This window comes from Neoarius graeffei, chromosome 9, assembly GCF_027579695.1.
Source record: "Neoarius graeffei isolate fNeoGra1 chromosome 9, fNeoGra1.pri, whole genome shotgun sequence".
Taxonomy (NCBI): Eukaryota; Metazoa; Chordata; class Actinopteri; order Siluriformes; family Ariidae; genus Neoarius; species Neoarius graeffei.
The window spans coordinates 72,044,480-72,061,310 of NC_083577.1; the positions used below are offsets into that span (position 1 = coordinate 72,044,480).

A 16,831-nucleotide genomic window follows, 5' to 3' on the forward strand; every position below is an offset into this window, starting at 1 on the left:
ATCAATTACAGCATCATGGCTGCGTAGAAGAAGGGTCCGGGTACTGAACTGGCCAGCCTGCAGTCCAGATCTTTCACCCATAGAAAACATTTGGCGCATCATAAAACGGAAGCTACGACAAAAAAGACCTAAGACAGTTGAGCAACTAGAATCCTACATTAGACAAGAATGGGTTAACATTCCTATCCCTAAACTTGAGCAACTTGTCTCCTCAGTCCCCAGACGTTTACAGACTGTTGTAAAGAGAAAAGGGGATGTCTCACAGTGGGAAACATGGCCTTGTCCCAACTTTTTTGAGATGTGTTGTTGTCATGAAATTTAAAGTCACCTAATTTTTCTCTTTAAATGATACATTTTCTCAGTTTAAACATTTGATATGTCATCTATGTTCTATTCTGAATAAAATATGGAATTTTGAAACTTCCACATCATTGCATTCCGTTTTTATTTACAATTTGTTCTTTGTCCCAACTTTTTTGGAATCAGGGTTGTAATTATAGTTGGGTTTAATGTTGGGGATCACCGCAAAGCAAGTTCATTGCTGTTATCACTTACGTTATAGCAGCTATAAACATTCATTCCTTACCCACCTGCTGCTTTTTCTTTTTTTCTTCAAGTTAATGAAGTTAATCTCCCATGGTATATAACTTCCTATTATAAAGCACTGGAGACTCCTTCCATTGATGAACATCTCCGCAGAGAAAGCGTCACTATATCATAACACAATTATTCGTTATTAGCTCATCCAGCCGATAGGTGATGAGTTTATGCCATCGCGTGTTGTTCATCCGGCGTCATCCACATTTTACGAAAATCACTTCTTCTGTCTCAGTTCTTCACTGATTTTTATTCTTTTTGGCAGGAAGGTAGGTCTGCCTGGGGTGCATATTGCTTCGACCCAGATTTGCATAATTGCAACTAATAACGAAGATATGGCATAATTAATCAATCCCTAACGAGCAGTTTCCACACAAATCGCTTCTTCTCCCTCAATTCTTCACCGATTTTGATTCTTTCTGGCATGAAGGTCGGGGTACCTAGGGTGCATAGAACTTCTACCCAGATTGCTTAATTACAATTATTAATGAAGTTATGGACTAATTAAGCCTTCATGAGCAGTTCAACAAAAATCGCTTCTTCTTGGTCAATTCCTCACTGTTTTGGATTCTTTCTGGCAAATAAGTTGATATTCCTAGGGTGGATATCGCTTCTGTGTATATATAGCTTGTATATAGTGTTCTATAGCTTGCAACATTTATTGCCCACTTTAGATCGTTCCTTCTGGACTAGACGGGGCCGGCGTGAGCTACGCCGTTATTGGTGGTCTCGTCGTTGTTGTTTTGTTGTTGTTATGAGTAGTATATGATTACTGTTTATTATTAGCTTTGGACCTGTGATTTGAATTACAGCTGGCACTACTGTCGGAGCTGCTTCGTGACCAGTCGAATTTGAGAATTCATCAGCACTGATCAATAGAAATTTGTTCTTCTGAAACATTTTTTCCTTAGCATTGCTCTCGACTTCCTGAATTCCAAGTCCTTCTGCAAAAACTCGCAGCACATTAAAGGAGATGTCCTGATGAGAAAGAGGCATCTGGAGATTTTAGGATATCGTGTTCTGCAGGTGAGTACAGAGAGAATTGTTCCTTTACTACTATCTAGTTATAAAAGAAAAACATAAGGGAAGCCATGGCCTAAAGGTTAGAGAAGCAGCTTTGGGACCAAAAGGTCACTGGTTCTATTCTCTGGACCAGCAGGAATGGCTAAAGTGCCCTTGAGCAAGGCACCTAACCCCTAACTGTTCCCCAGACCGCTCTGGATATGTTGTACGTCGCTCTGGATAAAGAGCGTCTTAAATGCCACGAATGTAATGTACGGTAATGACTCATGAACCGCTCTCCAACACAGATTCCTCACTTTGAATGGAATTCTATGGAGCTCTCAACACCTGATGCCTGGAAGGAATATCTGCGAAAGAAGTTATTCACAGAACTGCCCCGAGTCCCTTAAGCTGTCTGTCTGAACACTTTATGACGACGCCAAAAATGCATTCTTCTCAGGATATCCATGCTGCTATGTTCATCCGGGAGAGTGTGGATATTGATGGACTGCATATTTTCTGCACGTGCAAGCGTCCCTTCACATTCTAAAAGAATACAGAGAAATACCACACTGCCAGTACTCTTGTCAGTTCTTTTTAAAAATATGTACATATTGCTGGAATAAATTACTTAATATCAAATTTTATAAAATTTCATTTCGTAACTTTATTTTGCAATACCATAAATGAATACAGGTTTAAAAAAAAAAAAAAAAATGTCAGGTGTGTATTGTGTATATGAATACATCCTTGTGAATCATCTAAAACAGTCGTCTGTTTCACGCTCATGCACTATGAAATTATATCTTCATTTAACTGGAATCATCAAGTTACACTAAAAATAAATTGGCCTGGGTTATTTTTACAGTTTGGGCATTTTTGCCGCATTTAGTCGCATGGAAACACAGGAAGCACCAGCTGCATAACGCATCTCTCTCAAAATTCCAGCCCACTGCTTCTTGTCCTCTTCATACCTATAGTAAAAATAGGTAAGCTAAAGGTTAGCTTTTTTTTTTTCTTCAGGAACCGTTAGTCTATAATAACGTGACACTATGTTTGTTGTAATGCTTATAACAGGATTCTGGTAGTGATTACTTACTGCCAAATGTCTGTGATCTCTGATGGAACACAGTCTTTATCTTGCCCTACCATGGTAAAGCCCCCGACCGCATAAAGCTCTCCATCAACACTGACGACATTTATTGAGCTCCTCTCCTGCGCAAACTCAGGGAAGACTTCCCACCTACAAGGCAAAAATGACTATAAAGTATGATTACAGATATAAAACAACATAATGACATGCTTGTAGATATTTGTAGACTTGCTCTACTGGATGTCTGGTTTATTATTATGTTCTTCAACTAAAACGTATAAAAGTCCAGTTACATAAAGCTTACAAGAGCCTGAGTAAGTAAATAACATGACTGAATGGCATCAGTGGTTGCATTTTAATGTTTGACAAATAAGACGATCTGAAGTGGTTAAAGCCTCGGTCACAACCGGCCGTACGTGCTCCTACGGCCGGTCTACATGCAAGAAACGCATGGAGGGCGTGCGTGTGACGTGCTGATTTTCGAGCCGTAGACTGGCCGCAGACCGGCCGCAGAGGTTCTTTGTCATGTCAAACAAACTCTACGGACGCTTACGTTTTTTTTTCAGGTTGCAAGACAAACTTACGGCCAACGTGCGTCTTTCTCCACGAACAAAAAAAACGCAGCGATTTGGGAAACGCCAAAAATCGCACGGCCAAAAAATCGTACATCCGGTTGTGACCTAGGCTTATGTTTTGTAGTGGCATTTTTTTAACCACTTTTAATGTACCCCACAGATTTTGAACAAACAAGGTATATTTTGAAGTTGAAACACTTCTTTGACGGTGAGACATGGCCATAGACGGTCAATAACGATCTATTCTGTGAAAACACACACTTTTTTTGGGCTAATACACTATGGCCAAAAGTATGTGGACACCTGACCAAAATGGCTGCCAATCGCTTCGTCACTGTGAGGAAGAACTTCACATTATGAAAGAAAATGCTTTTCCTAAAAGTACTAAAGATGCTAAAGACCATGCTAAAGATGGTCTAAAACTATTCAAAGGTAAGGTGGAATTGTGATTATTATTATCTATTTCAAAACCGTATTTTATGTGAATCAGCATAGATAAGTGACACAAGCCTGCATGGGCCATTATTACATTTGCATGCCAAGTTTGAAATAAATATATATATATATTTTTAAATTTTTTGTATTTATACTAAAACAATTATCCGCCTCAGGCTCAGTGAATATCGGTGAATAATGACATCAACTTCGTCTTGGTTATTATTTAAATAATATTGGCTGGCGTTGAGTTGGTATATCAGATATATTCCATTCAGCTAGCATGAGATTGAATAAATTGAAGAGAAGTTCATTATCATGCTAGCTGAATGGAATATATCTGATATACCACAAAAAAGTGTGTCTTTCTCTTTCAAAATTCTCTCAAAATCTTCCGTATTTAATGAAGCAAACCATGCTTAATGAAGATGGCCATGCTTGTTTACAAATTGTCACAGTCGCTCGCTAGCACCGAAGTTTTACGTCTCCGACGTGTGACGTCATGTCTTGACAACCATGCAATATCGTAAACCATATTCAATGCTCATTCTTCATTAGGTAGAGTGATGTAATACATATACATATAGCTTCTTTTATTTTATTTCTTCTATTTTTTTTTCCTGTGTGTTTGTGTAGTTTGATGTTTGTTTGAGTGTTTTGTCCACCGGTTGTGGTGTAGTTCCGGACCCAGTTTGGGCATCGGTTCCCTCCAGGCCTTGGTTCGCCGTGGGCGATGCCTGCGCTCCCAGCTATGGACTGCAGTGAGCTTGTTGCTCATTTTACATCATGGTTGTCCAGTGCTCTGCGCTTTAACGCTCGGCGTGATGTTCCGAGCGATGTTGCTCGGTGGTGTCGCGGCGGCTGTGCAGGCAGTTTGGAACACACCAGCGCTTTGCGTGGCGGAGCTTCTCTGCTCGCTTTGTGGATCCACGGCGTGGTGTTGAGCGATGTTGCTGGCGGCTGTGCTGGAGATGTGGGACTTGTTTTCGTGCGCCTTTTGGTGGGACTGTGGCTGCTACACCACAGGAATTACATCCTGACCCCTACTTGGTGGACTTTTTATTTATTTATTTATTTATTTATTTATATTTATTTTTTTCTTTTGTTTATAATTGTAAAGCGTCCTTGGGTTTTTTTGAAAGGCGCTATATAAATGTAACTTTATTATTATTATAATAATAAGTGATATGCTCACAATATTGCATGCTATCAAACCAAATGAATGAAACCCGCTAGAAGGGAATAGAACACGTTTTTATTCCATTGAAAAAATGTCCTGTATGTATAATAATCACCGATATTCACTGCGCCTTTGGCAAATAATTGTTATTTAACATCCCATTCCAAGGCATTTAATATGGAGTTATTTCCCACGTTAGATTGATGAGGCTTCCGATTAAATTTCTGAACATGGCCGTGGGGATTTGATTAGTGAGGTTCGGCAATGATCTTGGGTGATGAGGCTTGGTGGGCATGTAGGATTCCAATTAATCCCAAAGGTGTTCAGTGGGGTTGAGGTCAGGGCTATGTGCAAGCCATGAGTTCTATTGCATCACCCTTATCAAGCCATGTGACTGTGGACCTTGCTTTGTGCACAGGGGCATTGCCATGCTGGAACAGGTTTGGGATAGGAACTTGGTCCGGTGAAGGGAAATCTTAATGCTTCAGTATACAAAGGCATTCTAGACAGTTGTGTGCTTCCAACATTTGGGAACGTCTACATATGTATGTGATGGTTAGGTATCCACATACTTTTGGCCATATACAGTTGTGGTCAGAAGTTTACATACAGTGACATGAACGTCATGGCAATGTTTGGGCTTTCAGTAATTTCTTTGAACTGTTCTTTTTCTATGGCAGAATGTATAGCATACATTTTTAATTTAAAAAGAAAAAAACACTAGAATTTGGTGCACAAGTTTTAATTTTCCTCGGGTTTTCTGACATCAACACAAGGTCAAAATTATACATACAGGGTCAAAAATTTACATATGCTCACTTAGATTATTAATTCAGAGGTGCTGAAACTTCCAAGATGTCTTTTATCTTGCCAAGGCCGAGGTCTCTTAACTTCCTGTTAGTGATCATGATTGACTACAGCTGGTAGCTTCTCTGTGCCTTCATAAAAAGGGTTTGTTTACGGCACTCATTGGATTGACCAGACACACAGTAAAATGGGAAAGTCCAAGGAGCTCAGTGCAGATCTGAGAAAGAGGCTTGCAGATGTACACAACTCTGGAATGTCTCTTGGAACCATTTCTAAACAACTGCAAATTCCAAGATCAATTCAAACAATTGTATCCAAGTTATTGTGAGGTGTAGTCACTTTGCCAAGCCACTTTGCTTCAAGAAAACCCAAACGGTCACCCTCAGCTGAAGGGGAATTGGTTTGGATGGTCAGGAACAACCAGGGAACCACCATGGCACAGCCCTGCCATGAACTGGAAGCTGATGGATCACTGTCTACAGTTCAGATCACCATGGACTAAGAGGCTGCTATCCAAGAAATAACCCCCTGCTCCAAAACTGACACCTTCAAAGCTTAACTAAAGCTTGAAGCTGACCACACGGACAAAGAAAAAGCTTTCCGGAGGATAGCTGTATGGTCAGATGAGACAAAGATTGAGTTGTTTGGCCACAATGACTACCATGTACAGAGGGACACTGTACCAACTGGTGGTGGTAGGATCATCATGCTCTGGGGCTGTTTTGCTGCCAGTGGAACTGGTTCATTGCACAAAGTGGATGAAATAATGAAGAAGGAGGACTACCTCAGAATTCAGCATAAACCATCAGAAACTTGACCATGACTTGGGAGTTACAACAGGACAATGAACCCAAACACACATGAGCTCTGGTTGTGGAGGATAAAGCAGGCTAACATCATTAAGCTTAAAACAAGTCCTGACTTCAACCCTATTGAAAATATATGGATCGTTCTTATAAGTCGAGTCTATGTCAAGAAAAAAAAATTAATTGAACTCTACCAATTCTACCATGAAGAGTTGTGAAATATCCAACCAGAATTCTGCCGGAAGCTTGTTCATGGTAAACAAAAATGTTTGGTCCAGGTGAATCTTGCAAAGAGACATTTTACCCAAATATTAGGTGTGCTGTATGTATATTTTTGACCATGTATTGATTTGATTTCATAAAACCCAAAGAAAATTAAAACTTGTGCACCAAATTCTAGTGGGGTTTTTGTTTAATTAAAGATGTATGCTGTACAATTATTCTGCCACAGAAAAAGAACAGTTCAAAGAAATGACTGAAAGCCCAAATATTGCCATGACATTCAAATCCAAGATGACATTCATGCCACTGTATGTAAACTTCTGACCACAACTGTAGCCCTGTATCTAGTCTCTGGTCCAGTGTATGCATGTGAGAATCTGCTAAAGAAGCCTTGATGCTTTGATATTTAGAAAACTGGAGGGATCAGTTCAGTCTGCTGAAATATACAGTAGAGCTCAGTCCACATCTGGACCATGGTCTGCCAGTTAAAAGTACTGTATCAGTAAAAGCAGTTCTGTAATCTAACAGCTATATAATGGGACTTACTTGTTGGTTCCAAAGTCATAGGCTTCACACGATGCTAAGAGACTGTCCTCATTGACTCCTCCAACCACAATGATCTTTCCTTTATGGACAACTGCCCCAAACATGGAGCGTGGTGTTTTCATAGCAGCTAGCTCCTTCCATTCAGACTTCTTGTGATTATATGCAAACATCTTGTTGATGGTTTTGCTATTTTACATACATACAAGGGGGAAAAAACAACATTGAGATTATACAGGATCTAGATTATGTTCAGCATTGCTTTAAAGTGCCATTCCACCATTGGATGTATTCTTTGGCATAAAATACAATATATTTTGACAACATATATAAATGGTATCACTAGATAGAGAAATCTTTTAGCTTCAAAATGATATATCAAACATAATTTTTTTGACAACGACAAGTATATTAATTTTGCTACCAAAGTCACCTACCCTTTTAATTCCTGCGTGTGATGTCATCGGCAGGTTCCCCTTCTTGTGTACCATGTGACGTGTGACGTGGCACATATTATCAGCAATGGCGGATAGAACGCGATAAAAATAATACCAATAAATCTAGCTAATACCAATAAATCTAGCTAACTGAAAGATTAACTCAATTTTTCGCAATTTTTTTGGCCCCCATATACGAGGAGAAATGACTCTCTCACTTTGGGGGTTTCCTGGTCTAAAAATAGACCGACACGTGGTACACAAGAAGGGGAACCTGCCGATGACATCATGTTTCACTACCGCGTGGAAATTAAAAGGGTAGGTGTCTTTGGTCGCAAAATTAATATACTTGTCGTTGTCAAAAAATTATGTTTGATATATCATTTTGAAGCTAAAAGATTTCTCTGTCTAGTCATGTTGTCATAAAATATATTGTATTTTATGCCAAAGAATACATCCAATGGTGGAATGGCACTTTAACACCGATCCTACTTGTCATCTGTCTTTCCTCCTATACAGTAGACCAGGCCGTTTTGTGAGATCACACTGTGCCCGTGTAGCCTCAAGGGAAGCTTTTTCGTCTCTGTCCATTTCATCTTGCTGTGAAAGAAAAAATAGTAGTTTTTTTTTTTCTTTTACTTGCCAGGCTCATATGAAGTGGAAAATGAGATAATGGATGTCACACTTACTTAGTGTCATAGCACATTACTGAGTCAAGAGACTCATTGGTCTGTAAATCTTTACCAGCAATGGCAAATATGAGATTCTCGAATTCTCCCATAGCAAAGAGACATCGGGGAGAAGGCAGTGGAGGTAGAGCAATCCAGTCTGCACTAATAGGATCCAGCTGTAATAAGAATCAAGATTATATTGACATCTTATTTGTTAAGAATATTAAACTTCCCATACACTACCGTTCAAAAGTTTGGGGTCACCCAGACAATTTTGTGTTTTCCATGAAAAGTCACACTTTTATTTCCCACCATAAGTTGTAAAATGAATAGAAAATATAGTCAAGACATTTTTCTGGCCATTTTGAGCATTTAATCGACCCCACAAATGTGATGCTCCAGAAACTCAATCTGCTCAAAGGAAGGTCAGTTTTATAGCTTCTCTAAAGAGCTCAACTGTTTTCAGCTGTGCTAACATGATTGTACAAGGGTTTTCTAATCATCCATTAGCCTTCTGAGGCAATGAGCAAACACATTGTACCATTAGAACACTGGAGTGAGAGTTGCTGGAAATGGGCCTCTATACACCTATGGAGATATTGCACCAAAAACCAGACATTTGCAGCTAGAATAGTCATTTACCACATTAGCAATGTATAGAGTGGATTTCTGATTAGTTTAAAGTGATCTTCATTGAAAAGAACAGTGCTTTTCTTTCAAAAATAAGGACATTTCAAAGTGACCCCAAACTTTTGAACGGTAGTGTATATCTACAGCAAAGATCATTTTTCACTAACTTTCACCTTTGGAGAAATTTTTTCCCATTTCATGTGCAGAATTATTTTCTTTCTTTCTTTCTTTCTTTCTTTCTTTCTTAACTTGAATAAGACTGGTGAGTTTCTTCTTACAATAACAAACTGCCTCATTGGCTGCTTAATTAGCAAAGGATAGATAGCTAGAGTTTCCTGGCCGCAGGCAGTGTAGTGGTTAGCATTGTCACCTCACAGCAAGAAGGTTCTGGGTTCGATCCCAGGGGCCGGCGAGGGCCTTTCTGTGTGGAGTTTGCATGTTCTCCCTGTGTCTATGTGGGTTTCCTCCGGGTGCTCCGGTTTCCCCCACAGTCCAAAGACATGCAGGTTAGGCTAATTGGTGGCTCTAAATTGACCGTGAGTGTGAATGGTTGTCTGTCTCTGTGTCAGCCCTGTGATGACCTGGCGACTTGTCCAAGGTGTATCCCGCCTCTCGCCCATAGTCAGCTGGGATAGGCTCCAGCTTGCCTGCGACCCTGTAGAACAGGATAAGCCAGGGACGGACTGGGACCAAAAAACGACCCTGGACTTTTCTTTCAAGAATAAGGAAATTTCAAAGTGACCCCAAACTTTTGAACTGTAGTGTAAATATACAGTATGTGTATAGACTTGTACCACAGCACGATTGGATTGGATTGAGCTGGGTGAAATTCAAATCATAGGTTTATGTCAGTGCACTAGTACTAGTTAATTTGCACTCGCAGCAGTAGCACAAATTGGTACTCTCTCTCAGGATCTTTCTACTTTCTTCTTCTAACATTTTTAGAATGCTATTTCTCCCTCAGTTTTCAAACAATCATCACCAAATTTCACATGAACAATACCTATGGGCTGAATTATGTTGCTATGACTTTTGGTGGTGATCTGGATCACTGATCTGGAATGATCTATGAAAAACAGGATTTTTTTTCAATCACTTATAACTCTCAATTTTCATGATTTTTTCCAATCCGTTTTTATTATCCCCTGCTGGCTGAAAAGCCCGAAGGGGGATTATGTCGTAGCGATGTCCTTCTGTCCGTTCGTCCGTCTGTCTATCCCAGGAAAAGGTTCTCACCTTCTGAAATCAACTCCTCTGACAATTTTTGGAGGAATTTCACAAAACTTGGCAGAAGGCTCTGTTATAGGACAGTAATACGCATATTGCAATTCCGTTTACAATATATTGTAGCGGGGGATATTGTGCTCTCAGACCACTCTTGTTTTATTTTGTTCAGGGTGGCAGGGCACAACTTTTCCTTGATCTTCAATTGACAAAGCTCAGCTAGCGCAAATTACTGTGACCTTAAGTCACAATCTCTATCTAATAATGAGTTACTGTTTCTATAGTAACAGCTCATTCACAGGGACATACAGGGAAAATCTAACTATATATATATATATATATATATATATATATATATATATATATATATATATATATAATCTAAATAGAACCAGATAAATAAAATGTTATTTAATCTTTCATATGGTGAAGCTTCATGTAAGGAATCTTGGGTCTTCCAACACTGGAAAGTCTTCAGGACAACGGAGTTTGAACTTTCTGGTTTCTCACTGGGCTGCACGGTGGTGTAGTGATTAGCACAGCAAGAAGGTTCTGGGTTTGAGCCCAGTGGCCGATGGGGGCCTTTCTGTGCGGAGTTTGCATGTTTCCTCCGTGTCTGTGTGGGTTTCCTCCGGGTGCTCCGGTTTCCCCCACAGTCCAAAGACATGCAGGTTAGGCTAATTGGTGGCTCTAAATTGGCCGTAGGTGTGAATGCGAGTGTAAATTGTTGTTTGTCTGTATGTGTCAGCCCTGTGATGATTTGGTGACTTGTCCAGGGTGTACCCCGCCTCTCGCCCATAGTCAGCTGCGACAGGCTCCAGCTTGCCTGCGATGGTTTCTCACTAATATGGTCAGCTAGTTCTTAACTTCAAGATAGATTAGTGAAAGAACAGCAGCTGTTAAGTGTTACTTAAGCAGAAAGTAACTCTAAACAGATAAAAGTATGGCATTCGTTAATCAATAAAGATGTAATCATTTGCAAAGGGCTTTGGTATAAAAGGAATAAAACACTTTTTGGGATGTGCAGTTAGGGCAAAATAATACACTCCAGGGTGGTACCACTAACTCTGGTTCATGTCAGACTGCATCACGCCAGATATATAGTATATTTGACCATGTACCTGAAAGCAGTAGCACTGCAATGGTGAGTCTTTATTTTCCTCATCCACAAACAGTCCACCTGCAACATAAAGTTGGTTCCTCTTGGTAATGATGCTGACGTGATTTTTAGGTATCTGCTCAGACATTGCTGCCAGTGAGCATTCATTCTCAACAGGGTCGTAAGCCACAGCTGCCGTGTCGTTAATCATCAGGATAAGGTTCTTGGCATACATGCCAAGCCTTCGGGTGTCATTCAGATATCCGGGCATTGCACTCTCTCCATCCGTTTTCCCTCCTACCTTTCCTGGAAGTTTTCCAGCAAAGGCATCTTTGATAACCTTAAGTTTCTTCACAAGCTCAGGATCAGCTTTGATGATCTCGTCCTTTTCCACCTTTTCCTTGAAATACTTTTCCGGGAGCAATCGGAAACGAATGTGCTCAAAGGCATCGCTTAACTGCTTCACGCGGTTCTCTTTGTCCTTCCTGATCCACTTCATTAGCAGTTCAAACACCAGTTCTTCTTTCTCCACATTGAGAGCATCACTGCCTATGATGGCAAACAGTTCCGGAGAGTTGAACTCGAGAAAATCTTGCTCCGTGGATAGAATTTCGAATCGTTCAGCGATGTAATCTCTTGCTGCCATGGCCAGCCTTGGACTATTCATCACTAACCCCAGTCGGAAGATTGCCAGACAGTTTCCTAGGGAGAGTTTCTTCTGCAGGTAATTTACACACACCGTGAACACTGACGGGATCTGAAAACGGTTAGCTACCGCGAGAACATCCTGTACATTATCATCTGTAATGTCTATTTCTGCAGAATAGAGATAATTCACAATCATATCCATAATGGACGGATCCACGTTTTCCAGCACCACCTCCTTGGCCGGGCTGCTCTTCTCTCTGCCATCTTCGGAGAAGTAAATCTCTCTGAAGTAAGGGCTACATGCTGCCATGATGAGTTTGTGACACGGCAGACTTCTGTCCCCTACTTTCAGAATACAGTCAATGAACTTATTCTCCTTCAGGAGGTCCTTCAGGCCATCTTGGAGCAGGGTGCTCTGATAGAGCTTCAAGTCGTCTTTTATGCTCGCCGGGTCCATCTCGGTGTATGTGTGTGGGTCAGGGAGGATGTTGGGATTGCAATGCTTCCACTTCTCTCACTATCCTAACAGTAATAGGTCAAGTTGATGCAGGGCAACGACAGAAGCTGGTGCAGTTTAACCCTGCCTCTCTATATTTAGCCCCCCATCACAGACAGAAAGAATTCAGGTTGGCCAGATTAGAAAACGGTCACATTAGACAGCTGTTGAAGACGGAAAGAAACAACTGCGATCCATGAGTAAGGCAATTATGTCTGGGCTACTCACATTCTCAAATGAGGAAAGTGACATGTCAAATTTTCCTAAAATTGTGTACATAATGTTAAGTGAATTATCAACCTGTTAGAGTTTGAAAAAAAAAAAAGTTTTTTTTTCTCCAACCTTAATGATGTGGCATGATTTTCAAACCGACAATATCACAACTCCTTCAATCAGCTCATCCTGGTGCTGACTCATTCAGACTTCTCTTCTGTATCCAGGTTTATATTTACATCATGAGTGCTTTTCCTATGAGCTGACCTTCCGTCCACAGCTTACAGGTCAGCAAGGAGCAGCTGTTGGAACTGTTAAGCTGTGATCTGTGCTACTGAGCTGTTTGTTAAAATCCTTAGTGATCCTGACACGCTTTAAAATAGCTTCATGATGTCTATTGTTTAAAATGACAGCTTACGAAATACTCAACAACGAATTTTGGCTTACATACACTAACTACACTTAAACATACACTCAATTCAAGGTGTTGTTTCAGTATGTTTATTACACTCATCGCAAAAATATCACTTTTTTTTATACAAAGTACGCCTATAAAAGTGATAGCATACAAATATCACATCCGTTTATTTCCACCCTTAAACTGACATGATTCCATGATAAGAAAATTAACTATACATTGGTCTTAGTAATTAATCTACTTTCATATTATATACACAATATATAAATTAAGTCTGGAAATGAATAAATACAACTAGATACTTGTCTGTAAACATTAAAAACAAGAATTCAAACCACAAACCCTGTCCATTTATCCTTTAAATACTCTCATAATTAAAAAGTTACACTTCAATCCTTCACACTAATTGTACAGTGGATATAAAAAGTGTACACACACCATTAAAATTATATCTTTTTTTTACATCAGAAAAACCTATGAGACCACGATAAATAATTTCAAAACTTTTCCCACCTTTAATGTGACCTATAACCTGTACAATTCAATTGAAAAACAAACAAATCTGTTTGGGGGGGAACGTACAATAAGCTGGTTGCATAAGTGTGCACACCCTTAAACTAATACTTTGTTGAAGCACCTTTTGATTTAATTCCAGCATTCAGTCTTTTTGGGTCGGAGTCTATCAGCCTGCCACATCTAGACTTGGCAATATTTGCCCACTCTTCCTTGCAAAAGCGCTCCAAATCTGTCAGATTGCGAGGGCATCTCTTGTGCACAGCCCTCTTCAGGTCACCCCACAGATTTTCAATTGGATTTAGGTCTGGGCTCTGGCTGAGCCATTCCAAAACTTGAATTTTCTTCTAGTGAAGCCATTCTTTTGTTGATTTCGATGTATGCTTGGTCATTGTCGTGCTGGAAGATGAAATTCCTCTTCAATTTCAGTTTTCTAACAGACACCTGAAGGTTTTGGGCCAAAATTGACTGGTATTTAGAACTGTTCATAATTCCCTCCACCTTGATTAAAGCCCCTGTTCCAGCTGAAGAAAAACAACCCCAAAACACGATGCTGCCACCACCATGCTTCACCGTGGTTATGGTGTTCTTTTGGTGATGTGCAGTGTTGTTTTTGCACCAAACATACCTTTTGGAATTGTGGCCAAAAAGTTCAACCTTGGTTTCATCAGATCATAACACATTTTCCCACATGCTTTTGGGAGAGTTGATGTATTTTTTTTTTTTTTGCAAAATTCAGCCAGGCCTGGATGTTTTTCTTTGTAAGAAAAGGCTTCCGTCTTGCGACCCTACCCCATAGTCCAGACATATGGAGAATATGGGAGATTGTCACATGTAGTACACAAGCAGTACTTAGCAGAAATTCCTGCAGCTCCTTCAGTGTTGCTGTAGGCCTCTTGGCAGCCTCCCTAACCAGTATTCATCTCGTCTTTTCATCAATTTTGGAGGGACGTCCAGTTCTCGGTAATGTCACTGTTGTCCCATGTTTTCTCAGGGATGAGAGTGGGTGGTCACCAAAAAAGCAGAAAACAAGATGGCGCCTGAAGCTGGGGGTCTGGGAGGGATACCCCCCCCAGGAAAATTTTGAAAAATAAGGCCTTACAAACCACTTTTCCTGCAATCTGAGCTGTAGTAGACAAAAAATCTGTTGTCTTTTTTATATATTTACATGAAAATATGTTTCAAATCAATAGGAGTATTGTTTGAATTCAAAATAAAATCACATTGTACATTCAAGGGTATGGTTATAATTTATGATCAACAAAAATGACCAACTAAATTCACATTAAACGCAAGTTTTATTCATCATCAAAATGTTCATATATTAAATAAAAATTCTTAGGGAGAAAAGGTCAGTCACCCTATGTCCTCATTAGTTGCATATGATTTCAAAAAGTCTTTTGAAATATTTAAGTTTTCAAAACTGTCAGCATTAATTCAGATTTACTGACCATCATATACATGTTCAGTGTATTAAATCAAACGAATGCTAAGTTTATGGGATAATGTCTATGTACACTTTATACAATTATTTATAGTTCACAGTCAATTCTCATTTTCATTTAATAATTTCGACTTCTTCTTCAGCCTTTTGGCCAAAGACAAAAGCTTGTCAATCCTCTCTCTGTTTTTTATACCAGCATCAATTTCGCGTACCTTCGCTTCGTCTCGCTTGTCAATTGTATTCGGCATTTTGAGTAAAAAAGCCGATACGAAAGAGAAACGTATTTTTGAAGTGCAGCGACGATGAACATGTGCAAGTTTCGATAAAATAGAACAGATGCGGGTACTCTTGTAAGAACTGTTATGATTGGCTTTTGTTCTCTCCCACACTCTTGTAAGAACTGTTATGATTGGCTCTCATGCTCTCGCCAGCGATGTTTTGGCCAATTACATTGTAGATAACGTATTCTACCGCGAGACTAAAGATGGCGAAAATGTAAACATGTAACATCGCCGTACGCTTGAGTATCACGAAGGAACATACCCCAACCCCCCTCAATGAAAAAAACATCTCAACGGATTTGGCATAATATCGATTTTCGCTCAGAAAAAGCGGAAAACTCTCATCCCTGTTTTCTGCACTTCTTGATGACTGTCTTCACTGTTCTCCATGGTATATCTAATGCCGTGGAAGTTTTTTTGTCCCCTTCTCCTGACTGATACCTTTCAACAATGAGATCCCTTTGACGCTTTGTAAGCTCTCTGTGAACGCTGGCTTTTGCTGCAGGATGCAACTGAATAAATGTCTGAACTTTATTTGGGGTTAATCAGAGTCATTTTAATTGACGGCAGGTCTGAACCCAAAAAGACCGAATGCTGTAATGAAATCAAAAGGTGCTTCAACAAAGTATTAGTTTAAGGGTGCGCACACTTATGCAACCAGCTTATTGTACGTTTATGTTTTTCCCCCCTAACAGATTTGTTTGTTTTTCAATTGAATTGTACAGGTTATAGGTCACATTAAAGGTTGGAAAAGTTTTGAAATTATTTATCGTGGTCTCATTTAAAAAAAAAAAAATTTTAACATCAGAAAAACCTATCATTTTAATGGGGTGTGTACACTTTTTATATCCACTGTAGTACGATTCCATCTTTTCAACCCATGACCTCCCAAAGTCCTTGCAGCGTGAAGCCATCTTTTAACTTCTCCACTGCTAAACCCAGCTCTTCGGAGAACACTGGCTCCCGATCTTGTTGCTTTAAAATAAAATGAAAAATATTCATATAAAATTACATAAAGGCATTTTACAGATAAAGGTGTGAGTTCAAGATCTAGGAAGTCATGACATTTAGGTGAGAAGGTAGCCAGTATACCTTGTTGCCATCAGCAAAATATGCCTGGAAGAAGGAAAAACACAAATATAATTAATTGTTCTGTAATACAGTTGAAAAATACACTTCAGTGTAAACATGTTTGAAACCAGGCAACAAGAGTAAGTGTTGATGTGTCATTATGATACCTGGCTTAAGCGTGGTGTTATTTTCAGAGTGTGAAAGAGAAAGCGGTCACTGCTGCTTATCAGAGGTGCTAAAAGTGCAGCTTCACATTTAGATAAATACTGTAGTATTTATACAGTTGTGGTCAGAAGTTTACATACAGTGACATGAATGTCATCTTGGATATGAATGTCATGGCAATATTTGGGCTTTCGGTAATTTCTTTGAACTGTTCTTTTTCTGTGGCAGAATGATTGTACAGCATACATCTTTAATTAAAAA

At 39.6% G+C, this 16,831-nt stretch overlaps 3 protein-coding genes across 5 annotated transcripts in view; 1 reads left to right on the forward strand and 2 right to left on the reverse strand.

The window, feature by feature from the left end:
* fastkd1 (FAST kinase domains 1) overlaps positions 1-16,831 on the forward strand; it is an 88,158-nt gene that overhangs the window by 44,184 nt on the left and 27,143 nt on the right. The window contains exons 15-16 of one of the 3 annotated variants that reach the window (XM_060930205.1): positions 1,509-1,623; positions 1,908-2,231. The exons of 1 other annotated variant lie outside the window; for it this stretch is intronic. In XM_060930205.1, the coding sequence (XP_060786188.1) occupies positions 1,509-1,623; positions 1,908-2,009 (217 nt within the window). In that variant the 3' untranslated portion in view covers positions 2,010-2,231. Of the gene's footprint in view, positions 1-1,476; positions 1,624-1,907; positions 2,232-16,831 lie in introns of those variants that run through there. One more of the 3 variants, XM_060930207.1, reaches the window with a different exon arrangement.
* On the reverse strand, positions 2,302-12,537 carry klhl41a (kelch-like family member 41a). Its single transcript, XM_060928849.1, has 6 exons — positions 11,344-12,537; positions 8,387-8,544; positions 8,190-8,297; positions 7,264-7,449; positions 2,699-2,842; positions 2,302-2,573 (listed from the first exon to the last, which is right to left on the reverse strand). Exons 1-6 carry the CDS (start codon positions 12,424-12,426, stop codon positions 2,462-2,464), a joined length of 1,791 nt encoding a protein of 596 aa, XP_060784832.1. The 5' UTR covers positions 12,427-12,537; the 3' UTR covers positions 2,302-2,461.
* The window catches only part of bbs5 (Bardet-Biedl syndrome 5), a 40,398-nt gene continuing 39,680 nt past the window's right edge, over positions 16,114-16,831 (reverse strand). The window contains exons 11-12 of the mRNA XM_060930211.1: positions 16,427-16,450; positions 16,114-16,309 (exon numbers count right to left, since the gene is read on the reverse strand). Coding sequence (XP_060786194.1) covers positions 16,208-16,309; positions 16,427-16,450 — 126 coding nt within the window. The 3' untranslated portion in view covers positions 16,114-16,207. The remainder of the gene's footprint in view (positions 16,310-16,426; positions 16,451-16,831) is intronic.